The 17630-nt window shown below is 52.5% G+C and overlaps 6 protein-coding genes across 6 annotated transcripts; 2 read left to right on the top strand and 4 right to left on the bottom strand.

The window, feature by feature from the left end:
• Positions 1-13: 13 nt before the first annotated feature.
• On the top strand, positions 14-4714 carry ABOM_008063 (uncharacterized protein; the record flags this gene model as incomplete). Its single annotated transcript, XM_022535192.1, has 1 exon — positions 14-4714. The coding sequence occupies one exon, from the start codon at positions 14-16 to the stop codon at positions 4712-4714; it is 4701 nt and encodes a 1566-aa protein (XP_022387212.1).
• A 649-nt stretch (positions 4715-5363) lies between these two features.
• ABOM_008064 (3-deoxy-7-phosphoheptulonate synthase class II) lies at positions 5364-7006 on the bottom strand (the record flags this gene model as incomplete). The annotated part of the gene is made up of 5 exons (XM_022535193.1): positions 5364-6441; positions 6499-6550; positions 6597-6689; positions 6745-6808; positions 6872-7006. The coding sequence occupies 5 exons, from the start codon at positions 7004-7006 to the stop codon at positions 5364-5366; spliced, it is 1422 nt and encodes a 473-aa protein (XP_022387209.1).
• Positions 7007-7479: 473 nt separating this feature from the next.
• On the top strand, positions 7480-7962 carry ABOM_008065 (huntingtin-interacting protein K; the record flags this gene model as incomplete). The annotated part of the gene is made up of 2 exons (XM_022535194.1): positions 7480-7782; positions 7852-7962. The coding sequence occupies 2 exons, from the start codon at positions 7480-7482 to the stop codon at positions 7960-7962; spliced, it is 414 nt and encodes a 137-aa protein (XP_022387208.1).
• Positions 7963-8223: 261 nt separating this feature from the next.
• ABOM_008066 (putative MFS multidrug transporter) lies at positions 8224-10255 on the bottom strand (the record flags this gene model as incomplete). Its single annotated transcript, XM_022535195.1, has 4 exons — positions 8224-8424; positions 8481-9131; positions 9183-9429; positions 9501-10255. The coding sequence occupies 4 exons, from the start codon at positions 10253-10255 to the stop codon at positions 8224-8226; spliced, it is 1854 nt and encodes a 617-aa protein (XP_022387227.1).
• Positions 10256-10994: 739 nt separating this feature from the next.
• On the bottom strand, positions 10995-14011 carry ABOM_008067 (uncharacterized protein; the record flags this gene model as incomplete). The annotated part of the gene is made up of 3 exons (XM_022535196.1): positions 10995-12035; positions 12087-12766; positions 12820-14011. The coding sequence occupies 3 exons, from the start codon at positions 14009-14011 to the stop codon at positions 10995-10997; spliced, it is 2913 nt and encodes a 970-aa protein (XP_022387226.1).
• Positions 14012-15052: 1041 nt separating this feature from the next.
• Positions 15053-16755, bottom strand: ABOM_008068 (FAD-binding oxidoreductase; the record flags this gene model as incomplete). Its single annotated transcript, XM_022535197.1, has 4 exons — positions 15053-15688; positions 15745-16114; positions 16204-16424; positions 16492-16755. The coding sequence occupies 4 exons, from the start codon at positions 16753-16755 to the stop codon at positions 15053-15055; spliced, it is 1491 nt and encodes a 496-aa protein (XP_022387225.1).
• Between the last annotated feature and the right edge of the window lie 875 nt (positions 16756-17630).

Here is a 17630-nt window from a genome sequence, read left to right on the forward strand (position 1 = left end):
ATACAGCTGCACAATGGCTCGAGCTGCGGTTATTCCGGCAGTGTCGCCGCAGCGCGCAACGCGTACTGCGAAGCGAACTACTACTACGACGGCCAGCAGGGCTGGGGCGAAGCCTGCTGCGAGGACGACGAAAGCGAAGGCGCCCACTTCTGCTACGGAGGGACGAAAGAGGACCGCCCGGGCGAATCTGTCGTCTCTGAGTAAAGCAGCTGGGAATGATACGGATGAAGATACTGACGATGAGCTGGGAGTCATGAATACGACCGAGAAATCCGCGACTACGAAAGTCAGAGGCAGGCCCGCTGGATCGGCTACTGCCGCTACGGGTCGTGGTAGGAAACCTACTACCACGTCGTCTATTAAGTCAGGGACTGTGGATGAGGGGGATGGTGCAGATGGACAGAAGAAGCGGGCTGGAAGACCGAGGACGAAACCGGCGGCTGAGACTGATTCCGCGACTGCTGCTCCGAAAGGGAGAGGTAGACCTAAGGGGTCGACGAATGCGAAGTCAACCGCTGCTGTTGCTGATGCTCATAAGAAGGCCCGCACCCTAGCTGTTGAGGATGCAGCGTCTCAACAAGGGCCGAAGGAGGTGACGATAACGACTAATTCGACGCTCGTGAGATCGAATCTCTTGCGCGGCCCCGCGAAGAAGAAGACGGTGACCTTTAAGGATGTGTCGGACTCGGACGACTTCAGCGAACCATCGCCTCCACCACCCGCAGGGAGAAGGCGCCCAGCTGAACGTCCAGCTGGCCTTGCGGCGAAGCCTGCTCGAAAGGGTACTCCGGGTAGAGGTCGCAAGACTGCGGCGACCAAAAAAGGTGCCTCCAAGCCTCTTTCTCCGAAGAAGGCAACTCAAGTCGCGAAGGGAATTTCCTCGTACGCCAGCTCCGATGGTGAGGATGATGAATTAAGCATCAGCAAGGACCAGAGCAAGCTACACAGCGACTCTCCCAACAAACACGGATCAGAACAAACCGGACTTAGCTCCCCAGTGAAGCGAATCAACTTCGCCTCCAACCAACCTCCCAAAACGGTCGACGAGAACGGACAGCCTACTTTCCAACCACCGAAGTCGGTCGATTTTAGCGATGCAGTTTTCATGTCTAGCCCTGCTCGCCGACCTCCCCCTTCGCCATTTAGCTACAGCATCCGAGAGACTCCACGACGCGGTCTGGCTTTGCCCGAGGATGCGAAGCCTATTTCTCAGCCTAACTTCACCCCAACGGACAACTCGCCACTCAAGTCATCGCCTAGGAAAGCAAACTTGGAGACACCGAGACGTGGTAATCTCGGCTTTGATGATTTAAGGCCGCTTTCCCAGCCGAATTTCACACCTGGGCAGAATTCCCCGCTTAAGTCTTCACCTAAGAAGGGGCTTTTTGGAGCCTCATTTTTGTCACAGCCATCCCTGCAAGAATCATCAACTCCGTTAAAGCGGAGTTTGCTCCAGAGTCCTGCGAAGAAGGTTGCCTCTCCATTCAAAAGTTCTTTGCTATTCTCGCGATCCCTAATGACTGAGCATGTGGAGCTTAATTCCGACCGGGGAAAAGAGTTGGAGGCGGCCCCTTCCCCCAGGCCTGCTGAAACTTCTTACCAAAGATATGACTCGGAAGAGACTGTGGAAATGCCGGAAGAGCCTGAGCACGTCACCGAAACCCCGGTCAGCCGACATGATGCCGAGACACCTGAACCTGAAGCTGAGCCTGAATTTATCCAGGATTTCCACAATGTATCGTATACTCCTCAGTCTACGATGGAGGATGAGACACATGAACAACCCTTGGAACAGACGGACGAAGCCCCCGAAGATGATGTGGAAGTTTTGGACACAAACTACGAAGCCACAGCAAGTGATCACGAAGAAGACATGGAACATATCAGCGACAGCCCAGAAGAGCCTGAGGATCTTGTTGACATGGATCGTGAAAGCACCGTTGAGAGCGATGGTGTCGATGGCCTCTACGAGCTCTTTGAAGGCCAAAACGAGATTGTCGAAAATATCCTTAAGGAGGATGATCTCGAGCAGGACAACTTCGAGGAGCGGCCCGAAGCGTATGTACCAGAGATCCCCGAGGATTACACGGTATATTTTGAGGTCGCAGAGCAGGATGCCTATGCGTCTGCTCAATATGTCCAGAGCATAGTCAATACTGAGATCGAGGTTGAACACGATGCTGCGGAGGATGGAATTTCGGTCGCCTCGGATGCAGAGGAAATAACCACCCTTGAAAATCAACACGGTGATGACACTGAGGAAGAAAACTACGAATTTGAGGATGATTTACAAAACCACGAGCCCCAGGAACCGGTAGAGTTCTCAAGTCGCGAAAGTATGCTTGAGAGGCTTGAAGACGTCTTCACTGAAGCTCCTGCCGGCACGCCTGAGTTGCCTGGCGATGGAGAAACAGAGCATCGTCCTGAAACTTCGGAAGTCATGGCTGATGAAAGCGTCGACCCTAGCTTGCAGTATGACGAAGAAGAGGTCAATATGGTCGATGATTACGACTTCGACGAGGAAGAGCCTACGCTTGTGGCATTTGATACTCCCGGGCGAAGATTGAGACAAACACCTCAGCGTACACCACGACGGACCCCACGACGTACATCTAGAAGAATGTCTGAACGGACCCCTAGACCAACATCCTCACAGACTCCGAGACAAACGCCTGCGCAGGTGTTGAGAGAAACTCCAGAACAGGCGCCTGAACAACTTCCTGAACAGATGCCCAGAGAAACACCTGAGCCAACCCCTCAACCACGCGCACTCACCCCTGAGGTATATGCTCCTTACGAAATTGAAGAACCACCGACTCCCCAGGTTCCAAACTATTTCTATTTTGTTCCACAGTATTTCGCCTCGTTCGCGCCTCCCCGTTTTCCCGATGAATACCGTGACACGGCAGTGGACACTGCAAGCTTTGATGCCGCTGATAATACGACTGCGACGGATCTTCCCATCACAGACGCTCAGCCCTCTCCTCTGCCGCAGCGTCATACTCCTGGTCCGGAGAAGGAAAAGCGCCAACGTCCTCGCTTCACGCTGTTAGCCGAACAACTCAGCGAGTGGAAGGCGAGTAGCCCTAAGAAGACTGAGCAGAGGCGCTCTGGACGCCGGGGCATCTTCTCCCTTTCTGGCAATCTGAGCGCCCCTAGCAATGCCAATAATACCAAAGAAGATGTGTCTTACCCTGATCTCTCACCTAAGCCACAGTCCCCAGTCGCTGAGGAACTCCAGAAAAACGAAGAACCTGCAGCCACTGAGGACGAAGATGACCAGGAGGAGCCAGAAATGGGTCGCTGTGCTTTTGAGGATCTGGAGAAGTCTCCCGGATTACCTATGTTCGAGATATTTAGCGACGAGGACCCTGTGGAAAATCAGCAGACTGATGCTTGTGAGGATACGCAAGTTTCCATTGTTTACGAGAGCCCACTGCGTCCAGCTGCCACGATCCAAGAAACGTTGGATGATGAAAAAGAAAATCACGCAGTTGAGCTTCCCGCGCCGGCCACGCCTGTGCGGGGCAAGACCAACCCCTTGCAAACATTCCACACCGTGTCCAAGGTACCCCTGAAGCCGGAAGGGGAAGTGTCCCCGTTGAAGGTGTCCCGTAAGCGAGGTCGCTCTCTTTCCATCACATCACCAACGCGCTCCTCCCCTCGACTGCGCAAATCGATCCTCGCTCTCCAAGAGGACACTGATTCCCTCCCCCCTCGCAAGGCACCAAGGTTATCGTATAGTGCAATGCCACAATTGCAACCTACTCGATCGAGAAGCAGCTCTAGGGCTCGGGATGCACCACAGGAGAGCGAACGGAAAAGGGCGCCTTCTCGTTCTCCCAGCCCTGCCAAGTCTCCTCGCAGGCGCAGCAGCATCTTCCAGCCGACTCCCCCCGGAGCCTTGCAGGGAGCTATTGTATACGTGGACGTGCACACGACCGAAGGAGAGGATGCTAGCGGCATTTTTGTCGAGCTTTTGCAGCAGATGGGTGCGCGATGTGTTAAGAACTGGTCCTGGAATCCCCGCGCGAGTGTGTCTCCGGATGAACAGACAGAGACCAGGGAAGGCAAAGTCGGCATCACTCATGTCGTCTATAAGGATGGCGGTGTGCGAACTATGGAAAAAGTTAGGCAAGCTGCGGGTCTGGTCAAGTGCGTCGGTGTTGGCTGGGTCTTGGACTGCGAAAGAGAAAACAAGTGGCTTGACGAGGCTCACTATGCCGTCGACAGCTCAATCATCCCGCGTGGAGGAGCCAAGCGCAGAAAGAGCATGGAGCCCCGCGCACTGAGCAATGTCAACGGGACCCTTGTCAAAGTCGATGCCGGTAGTCGACGTTCCGGGGTGGGCGCTGCCGATTTCACGCGAACGACCACATCCAGTGCGCGCGATGCGCCTTCAACTCCCAAGAGGAGTAAGAGATCCGAAGCTGGTCACCCAGGAATCGACCCGAGATATTTCCAAACCCCCAAAACCCCTGCTTTCACCTTCAACATGGACTCCGTTGGCATGTCCCCTGCAACCCCCTTCTTCCTATCTCAACGGTCGAAACTGGTCCAGCAGACCTGTCCTCCAAAGCAGCTCCGACAGGGACTTTTCTCCAACCCAGGCCCAAGCGAGGAGCATTCACAGAAGCTGCGGGTGAAATTAGAGGCCGCCAGACGGAAGAGTCTTGCTTTTAAACCCAAGATCGGCAGCCCATTGGTACCATAATTGCTTGTTTGACTTTTTTTGGTGTTTCGTACATTGGTTTGGGTCTCTTGTTCAAATATCATACCCCTTAGCAGTTGGATTTTGTAATGTACAGGTGTCAATTGGATATTTTATTGTTCAGTATGATCTTTGTAAGTTGCTGTAGGCACACACGTCCACATCATGGATCTTGAGTATATCCCAGGCCATGCCATAGCCACGCCAACATTATATGCGAACAACTATCAAAACAGGAACCCAACATAGTAAGGTGGAGGAGGTATGGGGGAGGAAGATAAGGACGCGAAAAAGAAGCAAATTCAGTAAGTGACGATAGGTATAAACAGCGGCTCTTGCAAGCATCTGTGTCGCAGGCTTTGGCTCAATTTCCTGAACAGTGTTACCAGGGACGCAGGGACTTCGGGGCACAATCAGGATCTGCGTGGGTTTATTGATAGCGGCTATAGAGTAGTTTGCAAGAATTGATATTGAATCATGTCTAATGTTGTTTGGTTTACTATTGTGGTTATGCTAGGTCCTATTGTATGACACTTTTATTTCGATCGTCATTATCTCATGCTTTCATGCTTTTATATTCCAAGTAGATGAAAAAAAAGGTAAAAGGAAAAAACCCCACCCCCCCTCGAGATAGAGTATCCACATTTCCTCGTTAGATTGAATTCGTCTCTTCGTCCATCTCGCGGTAGAATCCAGCCACCAAGAACGCCAACTCCAACGCCTGCTTTTCATTCAACCGGGGATCACAGAACGTCGTGTACCGCTCACACAAGTTCTCCTCGGTCAAACCGCCGGCACCACCAACGCACTCCGTGACCGCCTCGCCGGTCAGCTCAAGATGCATGCCACCAAGGAACGAGCCGGCCGCCTTGTGGATTTCCAAAGCTTGACGCAGCTCAGAGAGGATGTCGGTGAAATGGCGAGTCTTGACGCCGGAGGGCGTGGACTGGGTGTTGCCGTGCATGGGGTCGCACTGCCAGACGGGCAGGTGGCCGGAGGCCTGGACGGCGGCGATGTGGCTGGGAAGATGCTGGGCGATCTTCTGCGCACCATAGCGGGAGATAAGAGTCACCTTGCCGATCTCGCGAGTGGGGTTCACGACGTCGAGGATGCGCACGAGTTCGTCTGGGGTCATGCTGGGCCCAATCTTGATACCGATCGGGTTGGCGATGCCGCGGAAGAACTCGATATGCGCGCCGTCCAGTTGACGGGTGCGGTCGCCGATCCAGAGGAAGTGGGCGGAGGTAGCAAAGTAGCTTTGCGGGGGCGCCGGGGCTGTAGTTGCCCCGGGGGCTTGTGCAGGGTGGGTAGTTTCAGTGGCGGGGTTTTTCGACAGGCGGGTTAGACTCTGCTCGTATTCCAGTAGGAGACCTTCGTGACTTGTGTAGATGTCGACGGTTTCTACGCCGCGGTCGGTGTCGATCCCCACGGTCTGCATGAACCGCAGGGCGTCCTTGACCCTGTTGACGATGCGCTCGTATTTCTCCTTGATGGTCGGGGTAATGACATGACCGAGTCCCCAGTCCAGTGGGGAGTGGAGGTCGGCCAGACCAGAGGTTAGTGATGCGCGCAGGTAGTTGAGCGTGGCGGCAGAATGGAAGTATGCGGAGACCAGCCGCGAGGGGTCTGGCTTGCGGGATTCCGGGGTGGCCTCGAAGCCATTGATGTTGTCTCCACGGAATGAAGGCATCTCAACGCCGTTGACAACTTCCATGGGACTCGACCGCGGCCTGATCACGTTAGAGCGGTTTGCGAATGGTAACCCAACCGAAGACTAGAGAACTCACTTGGCAAATTGCCCTGCTATCCGCGCAATACGGACGACGGGCTTATTGGCACCTGTAACCGTTAATATCGGCATAGGGCAGATTGGCGAGAAACATACCCCAAATTAAGATCAAGCTCATCTGCAAAAGCAGCTTAACTTTAGCCTCGATCATGTCTTGGTTGCAGTAGTCAAACAGCTCCGCACAATCTCCTATTAATGGATCAGCGACTAGAGCTCGTAGAATCAGGAATGGATGAGTCCGGACCTCCTTGGAGTACAAAGGCCTTTCCCAATGCGACATTTTTCAAGTTCTTCTTCAAGTTGGTGATCTGTCAATTGAGTCAGCATCCGAGTCATATTAGGATATCGACGTAAAGAATGAGAGTATATACCTCTTGCGTAGTGACCAACGGAGGCAATTTCTGTAACTTATCCAAAGCGGCTTGAACACCTTTGGCGTCATTGTAAGGAACATCTTGCTTGATGGGTTTCGAAGCCCAGGCTGGTGGGGATTCCAGTGTCAGCATCCAGGGCGGCTATACGCTATCTGGCGGGGAAAAGGGCATATCCGGGGCACGCACAGCTAGGAGTCCAAGGGTCCATGATGTGGAGTCTAAGGATCGACGGGTACCTGATGATTCGATGGCTACGAGAAAGGTGGTTTAGACGGATCCTGCGTAGGAAAACCAACGAATTGAGCGACGTCGGTGCCAGATGACCCTCAACCTGACAGAAATTTGTTACACCACATCTGGCAAGCAAACAAAAAACTTCGAGGGGAAAAACTGCCGGTTATACACGGCCTGAGTCACACGGGGCCACTAGTCCTAATCGGGCAGGGGCATGGGCTGGCGTATTGGCGTCATGCCTCTCTCCGTTCACCATCAAATCCCCTCAACCTCTATCACATCAAACGAGATCTCGTCCCCACAATCTACCCTAGGCTGGATATAAGCTCTTTCCGGACTCGACCAAACCTTCTTACTTAAGCTTACTGACCATGTCTGACTCCATCCCCTCTGCCCACTCTGAACCCGGCGCCGTCGACCAGCACCGCCCCGCAAACGCGGAAGACCGCAAAGCCGCCGCTGCCCTTTCCTCTCTGAACACCACTGAGATCGGTGCGGACTCAGGTGCCAAGCCGCCTGTATCCGCCGACCAGGAGGCACTGGGGAAGGCGATGAGCCGGTTGGAGATCGCTGCGGGGCAGGATGCCGGCAAGAAGACGGCTGGGCCGCAGAAGGAGGCAGAGGTAGTCAGGAAGAAAGCCGTGAAAGTTACCTCGGAAGACATTAGCCTCTTGGTGTGTTTTTGCTATCATAGTCCTTCTCCCCATCATTCCGGGTAGTCTGACATGGATCAATGGCTGCAGGTCGAGCAGTTAGATTTAACGAAGGTCAAGGCGACAGAGCTCTTGAAATCCAATAATGGAGATGCTAAGCAGGCGATCAAGGCTTTTATAACTCCTGTCGCTATCTGCTAGCTGGTCCGAAATTGGAACGTAATAAATACTGGGACATATGCTCAGTAAACCAATGCTATCAAGCATCGCTGAGCAACGAAAAGCCATAACGACTGCTTGCCCGGAAAAAAGTTAACGAAGTTAATGACCTGAGATTATTGAATCGATTAAATACACTGGTATCTAATGCGTCTATTGTATGCGTATTTTGTAGACTCATAAGCTCGTGACAGACCATGCGGTCCAGATCTTATGACATGTGCTATGTACTTAACACCTCATTCAGGTGTCCTCTTCTTCGGTTTGATCCTTCTTCTGCTCAATCCCATTGTCCTCGTAGATCGACCAAAGCAAGAACCAGCCTACTATGGCCTCCACCGCCAGGGCCCACCATATGCCGCCCACCATGTTGTACTTGAGCCCCAGTCCTAAGCCCCATCCCCCAATCAACGGGCCCAGAGTACGCGCGCCGCTTGCAATGCTCTGCGCCACTCCATGAACGGTTCCCAGACGCGGGGGTCCGTGACGCTATTATTTACAAGGATGATCGCAGCCGGGAGGGCAAACGTTCGTGCGACCACCTGCAACCCTACAACAACCGTAAATGCAGGCCAAACCAGCCACGGGTATCGCGGTATCAGGACGATAAATGGCATGAGCGCGTAAGCTAACGGTGAGAATGGCAGAAACGTGCGGAAAGAAGCCAAGGTCCCCAGACGGGACTGGACTCGAGGATAGATGAATATCTGCAGCGGTAGGCCAATGAACCCGATAATAGCAGTGGCAAGACCAACTCGAGAGGATGGCAATCCCAGACCACCACCGAAATGGAAGAGACCGTCTCGGCTACCTTCCGGAGCCCGGGGGGCAGGCAAGAACACAAAAGTCATAGAGTTGCAGGCGCTGGTGTGGAATGCTAATAAGAAATGTACCAGCAAGGTAAGCAACACATTGGGCGTCCAAATCTGACGAAAGCTGGGACGATCACCACGAGGCCGAACGCGTGAGCGAGCTGGGCTGGGGGGTGCTGATCTGCTGGCTATGCTTCCATCAATGTATAGAGATTCATCGTCCTCGTGACTGACAAGGGGACGGTAATACTGCGGGATCCGACGACGGGAGAAAGTATTGGCAAGTCTTTTGCCTAACTTCCGGCCCCAATCGCTTCGGTGCCGAGTAACCTCATGGGTCTAGGACATCTATTAGCGACCTGGAAGGTAGGCAAGCCTAGTGACGCTTACCTCGTCTAATCCGAGGATTACGGCCAATAAAGAAGCGAAAATGAACACGGCGCTGAGTAGATTCGGCAGTGCATATGGCCAATGCAACATCCAACCCACACCATCTTTGCCTCCTAACAACGACCCAGGTCCGAACAGATCCGGATAGCTCCTCACGGGGTCGGCCAGCATGCCTCCTAATACAGGCCCGATAATAACTCCGATATTAAAACACATCGGTAGCAGGAGAAACGCCCGAGACTGAAACCTATAATTACTTGTTAGGCGCCTTGCAATTTGAACAGACGGTCTGACGTTTTCGCAGCTGTGCGAACTCACTTCTTCTCGCGAATAATCTCGGCAATCATCGTCCTCATCACTCCGACATTGCTATTCAGAATACCACCTAGAATCCGGAACACCACCGCGGAAGCAAACGTTCTCGAAAATCCGAACCCGAGGGACGAAATACATGTTCCCAACAGCCCAATGATGAGGACCCGTTTCCTGCCCATCCACTCAGTATCTGCCAGTCGACCCCACCAAATGGCAGTCACAAATTGTGCAGCAGTAAAGCTACCTTGCAAGATGCCTGCCTGTGCCGAGATAGTGGAGTCGGGAAGGGAGGGATCAAAAGACCGAAGCTGGTAGAACAGATATGCCTGCAAAGACGTCTGGGCCAATGGCTCGGACAGACGTGCAAAGGTCAAGATGGCAAGCTGGCCCTTTTTAGGCAATGAGCGCCATGTTACTGGTTTCTCACTGGAGGATTCCGCCGGGCCATTGTCGCTGTCATCTTCATCTTCGCTATCGTCGGAAATACCCCGATGCCGGCGACTTACCGACGCGCCGGCAAGTAAGCGATCTTGAGTAGAGTCACCATCATAAATAACGGTATCTACGCTTTCAGTGCCATCATGCTCATCAAGAGTGTCGTGGTAAGAATGTGCGGATGCCAGAGGATTATTACCTTCTGGTGGTGAATGAGTTTTGCTGTGTTGAGAGCGTTGGGAGTCGTTATCTTCGGTAGTAATACCGGTATCTACATCGTCAATAGGGCGAGGTGGAATTACACGCAGTTGACTCGGTCCCATCAAAACGAAGTAGGAACAATAGGCACCCGATGACACTCGACAGTGAGATCTAAGAATTGAGGTTATGATACAAGGTCAGGTGGCGATTTGCTGTATAGGAAAGAAGTTTGGTTGAGTTGGGGAAGAAGATTTAAGGCCGGCGAAGCATGGCGACATGCACGCTATACCCGTTTGAGTCTATCAGATCAACGGGTCTGACGGAGTGGGTCCGATTGAACTGTGGTATTACTAGCATTTATCCAAATCCCTATCCCACATCATAATACAGCAAATTAACAATGCCTAACATACACCAATGCAGCCGGACACAAGACGCCATTTCCAGGAAAGAACAGAAGAAACTCCAAGTAAAGAGGGGACAAGTTTAGTTACGAGCTCAAAGTCTGACGGAGACCGCCCAGGTCAATCAACGCTCAGGCTGATCTCAAGCAACAAAGGCATTGGCCAAGGCACCCGAGAACAGTCAACGCTCAATGAATGAGCGGACACATTCCTCTGGGGTTAGTTTCTTTCCTGATACAGAAGCATGATTCTCAGCCCAGGGACATACTCGTTTAAGTCAGTCTTAAACCCGGCCTATTCATCGTGCGTCCCCGTTGCAAGGAAAGAAGGGATATCAAGAGAAAAGGGGAGGGGTACAGGAAAATACAAAAAGAAAAAGGAAAGGAAGGGGTGGAGTAAGAAAGAGACAACATCAGTCGTCTGATAGGTAACGAATCCTTCGGCAATATCCCATCTATCAATTGTGATTGCTGCCACCAGTGACATCCATCGTACTCTCAATTCCTTCCCATGGAAGGTCCTCGTCATCATCAATATCATAGTCTGTTTCATTTTTCTGTGACGACTTATCAGTAGTAGCAGTCACATCAGCGGCTCTTGCCGCTCCCACGTCGATGCCAATCGATTGGAGAGTCACCTCCATCTCCTGCTCGGTCATCTCCTGACCCTTACTCTTCTGGCCCTCAAGAACATCGTACAATGCATAAATCTGGTCAGCCTTCATGTCGATGTCCTTCAGCAGCTTCTCGATCTTTGCAGAAAGCGATTTCCTTTGGCGCTTGCTCAATGATGCGTCTAGTTTGTTGTACGCCCCCTGGTACGTCAGAAGTTGCATCTTCAGATGTGAAAGCTCGTCCTCCAACGCCTTGAGCACTGTAGCAAGGGCAACCGCTGGCGGCTGTGCGGGGCGCATCGTAGGTTCTTCGTTGTAAATTGATGGTTCTGGCATACGCTCCGACACCGGGATAGGCTTAGGGATCTTGACCGACTCTCGCGTGTGGTCACACGAGTCACCGGGAATCGAACGCTTGCACACCGTGCAGTTCTTGCCATTGTGTTGGGTGGCGCTGTCCAGTGCCCGTTGGGCAGACTGAGGCAGACGCGCCGGATTTTCAGCTGCTAGGTCAGCCCGGTGGAGTGTGATGTCAGGCAGGATGAATGCCGACGTCATATCTTCGGAAACTTGGCGCTTCCGGCGGGGGGTAGCAGAGTGGTCTGAGTGTCGCCTAGGACGTTCAATAGGCACTAACAAGTTACTGTCCCTTTCACTGGCTTTGGAAGTCGCAGTCACGTCGCCCATAGCCGAGGCCGGCCTCGTAGGAATATCCTTGGGTTCTTTTAGGGATGATTTCCGAGGCGCCGCCGACTTAGACACACTCCGACGGGTCGTGTTCTCTGTTTCGTTAGAAGTGTGATCCCTGGAGGTGCTTGATTGTCGTCGTTTGCGCGCCAATCTTTCTTCTTCTAAAGTCTTTCGCAGCTGGGCAATTTCACGTTCCTGTAGACATGATAAGCTTCGGTTAGATCAAATAATTCTACGATTACTTACGTCGATAAAGCTCAGCAAGGTCAGGTCCTCCCCGGACGATTTCTTGGTGTTCCCGGTTGCTTCAACGGTTGAATCAACGGGTTCGGTGACATCTACTTCTTCCACAACCACTCGCTTGACACGCTGCTTGCCTGTGTTCGACTTCTTGGTCTGGGTACGCTGTCCTGATCTGCTCGTGCTGGAAGATGGCTCCTTCGATCGCGGTAAGTCAATGGTAAAGAGAGCCTCGTCCGCTCGCTCCTTCTCGAGTCGCGAAATTTCGTTGTCAACCTGGGTGGAAATTCTCGCCTTGGAATCTTCCCGGCGCCCGGTCTTCGATCGTGCACTCTTACTAGTGAGCTCCTTGGTTGCCCGACTCACATTTCTACTATGTGTGTTGTCTTGGCTGGCTTCAGTGCTTGCTTCAGATGCGGACGTCTGTTCCGATTGTTGGGTCTCTTCGCGCTTTTTTGAGATGAATGGAGCAAGTTTCACCAGTTGGGATTTTAGCTCCGCATTTTCGTGCCGAAGGTCCTCGATCTCATTTTTAAGATCCTGGGATTCGAGATAGGCTACCCCTAATTGGGAAACCGCCATATCACGTTCCCGGTTCAATCTCTTCAATGCTGCCTCTTGGATCTCGACCTTGCGCTCTACAACATCCAGCTTGTTCTGCAGAGCCAGGTTGGTGGCGTCAAGCTCTAGAGCAATCCGTTAGCACCAGGAGAAGGTAAAAGGTAGTAAGTATACATACTTCGGTTCTCATTGGTCAGACGATCCTTCCGGTGGTCATCCTCATCGGTGTCGTATTTGGACCGGCTATGCTTATCCTTTGCACGAGGCTTGCCGGCTTTGAGGGTAGCGTTCTCACTTTTGACCTCTTCAATCTTCCTTTCAGCTTCCGCCTTGGCTCTCTCAAGCTCCGAGACCTTATCCTGGAGAAGCCTCAGGGATACAAATAGAGCCTTCTCATCTTCTGGGATCGGGACAGCATCAAGAGGGATATGATCACGAGTCAACGACACGTCGGTAGCATCATGAGGAGGAGACACGAAACGTGTTGTTCGTGCGCGGTTTTGACGCGTGAAAACTGGCGTGCCGTCTTCGTATACACCAGAAACCAATTCGGAGAGATTGGGAAGATCGGGGAGCAGAAATGACTGCTGCGTAGCAGTATCACCAGCCGTGTTCACGTACGCCAGCCGTGAGTTGGCGGGTTGCTTTCCTTTTCTGATTTCCCGAGCATATGCTTCCTGCGACGCTCTTTCCACAGCGTCGGCAATCTGGTGGCTGCCGAAGCGTGTCGTACGCGGGTTATTCGTGGCTGCCGGGGGTCTTTCGTCTCCGAGGAAAGAGCCGTCATAAGAGTCGCGTACCTTTGCATGCATGTCGGATAGCGTCCGTCGTTGGCTACTCGCCTTGAATTTAGAAGTATGCGGGTCGACATTTTCTTTTTGAGCGAGACTTGCCCGTCTCAGTTGAGCATCTTTGCGAAGATTCTCGCTAGCCGCTCTGCGCGACGTGTTGCGTGTGGCTGGCTTCTGGGGAGTAAAGGTAGGGTAGTCGAGTCTCACGGCGGGCGACGAAGATCGGACACTGTTCTCGATGCTCATGTACGAATTCCGCGAATCATCTAGGCGACGCGCAGGTTTTGCGGGGCCCCGGCCAACCTCTACAGAGAACTCATCGTCCTCAGGGAGGTCGTCTTCCTCCGATGAACCAGCCTGCGAGAACTCTGGGAAGTAGCGTTCTAGCATGGAGGAGTTAATGGCGTAGTCGGGTTCTTCGTCATGATCAGATTCGCGTCGGGACTTTCCAAGGCTGTCCTTCATATCTGGAAGCTTTGGGCTGTGGCCGACTTCTTTGGTGGACGCGAAAGCTTCGTGCTCTAGGTCAAAGTCCGAGCCGAATGACGCGAAGCTGTTCGCGGTATGCTCGCGCGACATATTGGCTGCGAGTGTGGTGTGTGTGTGTGTGACTAGATGCGGTATCAAAGCAGAAGATAGACGCAAATTAATTACAATTCTGTCTGAGACATCCAAAAAGACGCTCTAGACGTTGTTGAAATCAAAGCGTAGGAAAAGGGAAAGCTTAGATGGCGCGTCGGCCACCGCGACTTCCGAGCTTCAACGACAGGCAATAATCAACACAAGAGAAAATAGATGTTCAACGGGCGCGTTGTATGCGATGGCAAATTCAAGTCTTCCCGCAGTCAATTCAATGGCATCGCCGACTGCACTGAACGTGTAAATTGCATGGATGGGTCTAGCGGGTCGAAATTGAGGAGGTTGGGATGAGTTGTTAGTGGTTTGTTTACTTGGGTGGAGTTCAACTGCCGCCGTGCGACCGCCTTTCGTGCGGTTGGCATAAATAAAACTATGTTCCACGTCATTCATGTGCCGCATTCGACTCCGTGTAATAATCAGCCTTCAAAAAGTAATTTCCGGATATGTTGATTTTTCTTGTAGTATTCTTGATGATATGGTTGGTGTAGAGGTCTAGGCGGGTAGGCTGGTCACCACTTAGCGACATTTATGCATTGCTACCATCTGTATCAAATATTGCCTACATATGGGCAGGATGGGGTCATTCTCACGCAGTTCAACTGGCGCCGACATGTTTAAAGGCTTCATCGCGCAACTTCTCCAGCACTGCTGAAGGTGATGTCGCTTATTGACAAACGAGATGTGCTGTAAATATCAGGTGATTTGGGTTCGAATGGCGAACTATTGCTGTATGTAAGGATATATATATATGATCTAGGTCTAAAGCTAGTCAGTTTAGGTTCGTCCATCGGAATATTGCATGCATCCCTAGAGTGGCGTGGCTGTGGGATCACAATTGGAGGGCATGCTATAACTTGAAGATATAAATGCATTTTTATTCATTTTTTCATTTTTTCGTCTACAACAACGGTACAACTAATATACATTGGTCTAGTAGAATTCCCGGTGATATGTACAATTCTCACACCCTTACGCCCATATCTAAGGAATGGGAGCGTAGAAGCTGAACTTGCCCTCTGGGTCATACTTCTGCTTCAACGATCGCAGGCGGTTCTGACGCCACTGCTCGCTGCCGTACAACTGCTCTGGTGTCTCATCTCCGTAGGCGTAGTTGACGTACGCGCGCAGGTCCTTGCGACCACTTGCTTCGTGGAGAATGTCGCGAAGCTTGGTGCCCAAGGCACGCGCCTGGCGGTCACGGTCTGGGCCGCCAGGCAGGTAGTTGATGAGCGGGGCGACAAGGAGATTCTCGCTGCGGAAAGCAAATGCACTCGAGCGGCTGTCAATGTTGTGAACGCCCTGGGTAGAGTATCCCTCGAACTGGAACATTGAATTGTTGAAGACCGAGTTTCCGCGGATAGCCGGGGCGAAGACATCCCAGATCTTCTTTTGAGCCTGGACATTATACGATTCGAGGTAGATAGGGAAACGGGGGTTGGAGTAGCCGGCCTTCTGGCATGGGATGGAGGAGCTGGCAATGCCGGTCCAGGTAGCGAGGTCCTTGTAGGTGCCGCTGTCAGGCACCACGGATAGTGGTCCAATGTCATGGAAGGGCTTGGTGTACTTGGAGTCCACGGTCTTCACTCCTTCTTGGATAATGTAGAAGACGATGACAGGCTAAAGAGGGTCGGGTTAGAGGATGACTCAATGCATCGGTCGGTTGATCTACTCACGTTGTTAGGGTCCGCAGTCGCGTCGTTCATCCAGTAGGACCAATTGATGACACCCTCAGGCTGCGTGCCGTTCTTCAAGAGATAGTCATTGGCGGCCTGGTAGACAGCCTCGACCTTATCACCGCTGAAGGTAATAGTCTCGATAGCCCAATCGCGGTGCTCAAGATCAAAAATCTTAGTAGTAAGAGAGGTGACAATGCCGAAGTTATGGCCTGCTCCCTTCATCGCCCACCACAGATCTGACTTCTCGTCAACAGTGATCAGGGTTCCGTTGGCAAGAACAACATTCATGGAGATGAACTGGTCTGCAACAAGGCCGCGGTGTCCCTGAAGCCAGCCGTGTCCGCCTCCAAGCGCCGGTCCGAGAAGACTGACGCACTCGCAGGTTCCAGTCACTGTTTCGAAAAGTCAGCATCCTGGAAAAATTAAATTGAAATTGTTATGACAGAGGCTATAGACTTGCCTGCTTGCTTGTCCACTTTCCACAGCTCATCGGTGACAGTCTTGGAGATGGTCCCGCCGCCGAACTTGGCCGTTTTCCCATCCTCAGCGACTTCAACGCTGCTCAGTTGACTCAGGGAGATCTCAATCCCGTGGGTCATTTGGCCGAGGGAGGTGAGGGCTCCGTGGGCGCCATTGTATGCGAGGAAGGGCAGGTCTTTCTTGTTGGCGTATTTCACCTGAGCAATTTACAGAGTCAGCCATCAATCTATGGTTCCTTCCGGTCTCATTTAAGGGAAGGATTACCGTCTCGGCGACATCGCTCTCGGTGCCGGGAACCACAACGACTGTTACATTGGGTTCGGCCAGTGTAGACCAGCGTGCGGATGCGAGCTCGAACTCAGACGAGCCAGGGAAGTACACCTTGGCCGTGCTGGAAAGCTTGGCCCCAAGCTCCTGCAGATCGGCGTCACTCCGCGGGCACAGACCATTGGCCCAATCGCGCGCGACGGGCACGCTGCGACAGGCCGAGGTCATGGCCCATACGGCGACGGCCGTGAAGGCCTCCATCTTGAGTAAGTACATGGTGACGAGGACGGTTCTGGAATGCGAGAGATCAAGAAACTCTACTGCCTCACAACCGAGCAAACCCTGCAAGCGGGCTGCGGCGCTTATGTAGGAGCTGCAGGAACATTATCGATTAGTTCAGGGGGGTCGCGGGGCAGCAGCAACAGTTTGGTTTGAGTAATCTGGAATAATGGGTCTCGGAAATCGAGCCTGGAGTAGCCTAGTTTGCGCTGTTATTTTCTTCTGACCAAGCAATTGCATCGTGCGTTGGCGCATGCACTACTACTGGGTACTGGGTACTACTAGTACTACTAGTAGGAGTTAATGGACAGTGGGGCGCCCCTGCCATCGCCCCATTGCGGGCTCGACCTACTGGAATCCGGAAGCCTCGGGGCCATCAGTCGGAACCATCAAGCGATCCCGCCGTGTCCCACTCTTGTCATATCGCCTGCTGCTGCGCTGCTTGCGATCGGTTCATGTCTGCTAGGTAGGATTGCCCTTTCAATGTGGAAACAGGGAAGCGAGGAAATCAGGAAAAGTCGGCACAAATTTGCTCGGTCCGATTTTTCGCTATCGTTGCCATCGTCGGTCGACGCAGGCTGGACGGATCCTTCGGCCGGAACCAATGCAACGGTAATTGATTAATATGGAGTACTGTCCGGGTGGACACTGAAATCACTATAGTGGGATCGGGCGATTGGCTCATGCGACCACGGCCAACCCTAGCGCTCCTCTAGTATAGAAACCGTTTGTTTGCAATTTTCCTCGGCTACAATAGATTGGTGGCGTTATCGGGGGCTGAAGAATGGAAACAAGAGTGAGAACTTTCTTGTCGCTGGCGTCAGAGAAGCGCTAGTAGGCATCATTCTCGATTTATG

Source organism: Aspergillus bombycis, assembly GCF_001792695.1.
Source record: "Aspergillus bombycis strain NRRL26010 chromosome Unknown contig00069, whole genome shotgun sequence".
NCBI lineage: Eukaryota > Fungi > Ascomycota > Eurotiomycetes > Eurotiales > Aspergillaceae > Aspergillus > Aspergillus bombycis.